Source organism: Sinocyclocheilus grahami, unplaced genomic scaffold (genome assembly GCF_001515645.1).
Source record: "Sinocyclocheilus grahami isolate Dianchi unplaced genomic scaffold, SAMN03320097.WGS_v1.1 scaffold634.1, whole genome shotgun sequence".
Lineage (NCBI taxonomy): Eukaryota > Metazoa > Chordata > Actinopteri > Cypriniformes > Cyprinidae > Sinocyclocheilus > Sinocyclocheilus grahami.
Genome location: NW_015505813.1, coordinates 383,862 through 389,118, shown reverse-complemented (window position 1 = coordinate 389,118; position 5,257 = coordinate 383,862). Strand labels below are relative to the sequence as shown.

The 5,257-nt window shown below is 34.3% G+C and overlaps 1 protein-coding gene across 1 annotated transcript in view; it reads right to left on the bottom strand.

The window, feature by feature from the left end:
- Nucleotides 1–860: 860 nt before the first annotated feature.
- Nucleotides 861–5,257, bottom strand: part of LOC107558177 (GPI-anchor transamidase-like) — a 40,574-nt gene continuing 36,177 nt past the window's right edge. The window contains exon 11 of the mRNA XM_016241798.1: nt 861–1,458. Coding sequence (XP_016097284.1) covers nt 1,342–1,458 — 117 coding nt within the window. The 3' untranslated portion in view covers nt 861–1,341. The remainder of the gene's footprint in view (nt 1,459–5,257) is intronic.

The window sequence follows — 5,257 nt, the reverse complement described above, 5'->3', positions numbered from 1 at the left end:
ACAGTAGGCTTTATTCAAAATGTCACCTTTAGCCAGTTTTATAATAAAAAACATAAAGCAAAATGCTAGAGAACATAAACGGGAAAAAGACAAATATGGCACTGTAGAAATTTTCATAATGCATTTACTCGCATAACGTGAGTTCCAGTGAATATTTTATTGTGGGTTGCTCTCCTAAACAATCCTCGATGTCTGACCTACCAACAGTTAATGATGCATTAGACAGACAGAAAAAAAAATCTGAATTAGAGAGTGCAATTTGTCAATCTCTCATTCACACTTGTTGTGTAGCTGGGGGTGAATTCGGTCGACCCCTTTTAGAGCTCACTCATAACAGTTCAAGTGCAGCAGAGATGCTAATGGACAGATACAGGACACAGCCACAGGCAAATGGAGCTGTTTGGTTTGCTGTACATGGAAATGTTGTTTGTTGTTCATTAATTCCTCACATTTATTGCTGGGTGATCTCATGAAAATGTCTAGGCCACAAAAAACAAAGCCTATTTTAGGACCAATTACATATTTTACTAACTTCATGACATGTTCTACCCACTTCTTGTCAGTTAATTGAAAAACAAATGTTATATCATTTAAATTAAGGAAAATAGTGATTACACATGTTATCATTTGTTGTACTTGATTTGATTTATGCTTATTTAAAAACAAAATCATCATGACAATGAGATGTTACTTTTCATTATGCCATAGAGAATATGGGATTAAAATGTACTTAAACAAATAAAAACTTAATGATCCTAAAATAGGCTTTATTTTCTTTATGCAAAAAATCATTTTCTCATTCACATTATTTGTGCTACCCAGAAAAGTAGTGTCCTTTTCCACTTCAAATGTGTAAAAAAAAAAAAAAAAAAAACTGAGAACAAATGAAGAAACCTGGGAGGAGTGCATGCCCTCATTATTACAAGTTACAATTCCACGTGTGCCTTTATAAATGATAGAACATAATTTAACTTTGCTCTGGGCTGAAGAAATGAAAGTATAACTGGAATTTAAAGAACAAACAAACAAACAAGAAGTATGCTTCTCCCTGCAAGCTGTCTGTGTGCGTTTAGTTCAAAAGAAAGTCCCCGTGTGAAATTCAAATGCTTTCACTACTGAGCAACAAACAACAAAGAATGTTTGAACGTAAGAAGTCAGTGCATGTCACTTTCAAAAAATGATACACAGCTAAACCCAAAGAAAACAAACTTGCATCAAAAAAAGAAATAAAAACCTATTCCTGACCAAATCAATCATGAACAAAGTTAGGGTGGACTCTTTTATGGAAGAGAAGACACGAGCGATGGGTTCTTTGACCTCTGCGGTGCTGGGAGGGATGAATCAGAAGATGTGTTTGAGATGTTTGATGCCATAGGTCTGGAAGAACACCAGCAAGATAAGAGTCCAGAGCCCCAGAATGAAGCCATCAGGAGGGTGCCAGTCTTTCTGCTTGGGTTTCTGTGAAGAAATATCAGCAACAACTCAGATGAGTCTGTTCTATATCACGAACAACTGAATTTCATTTGTTCTTGATGTATGATGTAAACATACGGTAAACTGTCAAACAATGTCCTCTCCAGTTCAAAAGAGTTTTCTGAACACATCACAAGGTAATACAGGCTTTACAGAGAGGCTAGGAATGCACAAAACTGCCAACAGTCAATCTTATTACCAACAATTAAACCTTTTCAACACTTTAGAAAGTGCTAACAGGAATGCACTGTGAAGAAAGTGAACTTGAGCAAGAAAGTGAATCAAGAAAAAGGAACGGGAAGAAAAAAAAGAACTGAAAGAAAAGATTTAAAGAATGAATGAGAGAGAGCAAGCAGGCAAAAACTAAAGAATGAACAGACTAATAAAAAAATTAAGAATGATCAAATGAAAGAATGAAAAAAAGAGCTAATTAAAAATGTAAGAATTAACAAAAGAGGACACAAAAGATGAAAATAAAAATCAAACAAATGGTAGAATGAATGTGAGCAAAAATAAAGAAAACTAAAAAATATGGAGAAAAAATAATGAAAAAAAGAAAGAACAAGCAAGTAAAAGAAAGAAAGGGAAGAAACTTGAAAAAAAAGGAATTAAAATTAAGAGAGACTGTTCAAACATGGGAAAAAGAATGTGTGAATGAGCAAATGAATCAAGAGGAAAAAGTAATGAAAAGAAAGATAGAAATAAAGAATGATCAAGCAAACAGAACAAAGAACATGCGAGCAAATAAATAATCGAATGGAAAAATGGACAAACGAAAAATGAGTGACAGTGAAAAATCAGAATAAAAGAAATAATTGAATTCAGAAAAACACAATAACAAAGAACAGTACAAAAAGAGAGAAAGAGCGAGTGAAAGAAAGAAAGAAAGAAAGAAAAACACAATAACAAAGAACAGTACAAAAAGAGAGAAAGAGCGAACAAGCGAGAGCGCGAGAGAAAGAAAGAAAGAAAAAGAAAGAAAGAAAACCACAATAACAAAGAAGAGTACAAAAAGAGAGAAAGAGCGAGTGAAAGAAAGAAAGAAAGAAAGAAAAACACAATAACAAAGAAGAGTACAAAAAGAAAGAAAGAGCGAGAGAAAGAAAGAACGAACAAAATAAAGAAAGAAAGAAAGAAAAACACAATAACAAAGAGTACAAAAAGAGAGAAAGAGTGAGAGAAAGAAAGAAAAATACAACAAAGAAGAGTACAAAAAGAGAGAAAGAGCGAGAGAATGAACAAAATAAAGAAAGAAAAATACAACAAAGAAGAGTACAAAAGAGTACAAAAAGAGAGAAAGAGCGAGAGAAAGAAAGAAAGAAAGACAGAAAGAAAGAAAGAACGAACAAAGAAAGAAAGAAAGAAAGACAGAAACAAAGAAAGAACGAACAAAGAAAGAAAGAAAGAAAGAAAGAAAGATATGCAGACTCACATATGCGCAAACACTCACATGCACTTCAGCATCAGGACTCATCCGCCTCACTCATGTTTGCACATTTATAGCTACATCATCACAATGTGTATGAATATTATACATTTAAATCACCCACCATTAAACATGCATCACCAGACGTGCATTTATATGCTAATGCAGACGGAATATTTTACTGAGAAGAAAGATTTAATCTCTAAAAAGAAAGTGCTCATAACTTTTCCATAATTCTAATAGAGGGGCTTGTGCAGGCCTTTGCTGCACTGCAGGTGAACACGAGTGAGTGTTTAACAGCAGACCTTCATTATCAACCTGAATACAGCTACAGCCTGAGGCCCGACTCAACAGTGACATACAAATCAGGCGGATGCTCGTATACAGGCTGACCACCAGAGTGCACATAACCTGACTCACAGATGCCTCCAACCTCCGGAACTGGAAAAAAAGCTCTGCGTGAGAAATGCAGCTTCAGGGAAAGAACATACAGGGGTGCGTTTCCCAAAAGCATCATTAGCCAATTATGGTCGCAAGTTCCATCGTTATCAGCATAGTTCAACTAGTCTGTGTTTTTTCCGAAACCAGTTCCAACGAACATTCACAAACAGCATCGCAAATGTGGAAGGACAGCTCTGGACCAGTGGTTTCTTGTTTGTATAACATGTGGACTTTATAAATCTTTATCTTGAGCAAAATAAGCAAGCTGACATTCAGTACAATCTATTTATTACATTTTATATATACTGTATATATATATATATTTGTATTCAACATCATCACTCATCATAGCTTTGGTCAATATACAATATACAAATTTAAATGAACAATTCACCCTGAAAGGAAAAATCTCACCCCCATGTTGTTCTAAAAAATACATTCTTCTGTAGAATGCAAAAGGAGAAAGTTTGAGGAATGTACTTGCCACTCTTTTTCATACAATAAAAGAGAATGGGAAAAGAGAATGGGAGAAGGCTTCAAAATCTCAAAAAACAAAAATGACATGCACCCTGTGCACTATAAGTCTTTTGAAGTCATAAAATAGCTTTGTGTGATGAACAGAATGAAAATATTACTGAAAATATTGTCATCTGCTGTCTGCATCCATTCTAACATGGTGCCTATTGTGGGGCAATAAGACAAATCATTGATAAATTCCTAAAGTTCTTAGATTTTCTTAGAAGTTCTTTTATAATTATTTCAACCTTGCCTTGTTAGAAAAAAAGTCAGGTTATTTTAGGAGACTAACTATAGTGTTATTTTATTATTATTCATATTATAATTTTTTATTCACATTTTAAATGACCTTTTATTTATATATTTTCACTTTTCATTTGTATTTGTTTAATGGTTAGTAATAGTTATATGCTTTTGTCATTTTTATTATTTTTTATTAAATATTATTTAGGTTTCATACATTTTTATTTCAGGTTTTTTTTTCTTCCAATTAGCAGTTTTAGTGCTTCGTCTTATTTTATGTTTTTACCCAATATTTATATTTATTTCAGCCTTATTTCAATGAACAAACATGTTTACAATAGTTTTAGTCGACAATAATTACCCTGAATTTTGTTTTCACTGCATGCAGGTTGCACCACATGACTTGGTCACATTTTGATTTGGAAAAATATTTCAAACTTAATTAACAAATTTACAAAAATATTTCAAACTACTTCACCGTTTTCCCCCCTCTAAGAAATAATAATACTAGACTATGCCAAACTACTGAATACAGCTTTCTTTCATTTTTAACAATTTCATCCTTTAAATGTGGCTTTCTTTTTCATTATGACCTCAGAACAGTTGTACCTTGCTAACTTTTTTTTAACGTAACATTTTTTTTTTATGCTCAGCACATTCACATGGTGCAAGATGATGTCTCTTGTGGCACCAAATTGTAAGATAGCAATAATGAGTGGCCTTCATCTGCATAATACATTGCATCTGAGTGGAGGACAGTGGAGGAGACGTCCCGAGTGCTGAGGTAGTTAACCTCCACAGCTAAGAGGGGCACGGGAGGGTGAAGACTCTACATAAGGGGGCTTCTCACATGGCTGAACACGGACTGATGGATTGACTCTGACAGATTGCTCAGTCTACCTCCGGGAGCAGTCGAGGAACTGAGCTGGAGTTAACTAGAGCCACGCTAATGAGGAAGAGGAAGATGAAGTGAGATTATTCCAAAATTATTTGCACTTGAAAAGTCAGGTTAAAAATTGTTAAGATCATGATGTTGCCACTTTGAAAGGCACTCACAAGTAAGGGACACAGTCCTTTGATAGTCAGTTATGGGATCAGACATTTTCACCTGGCCAATGATGAAATGGGTGAACAATTTCAGACACTGCAGGAGGAACG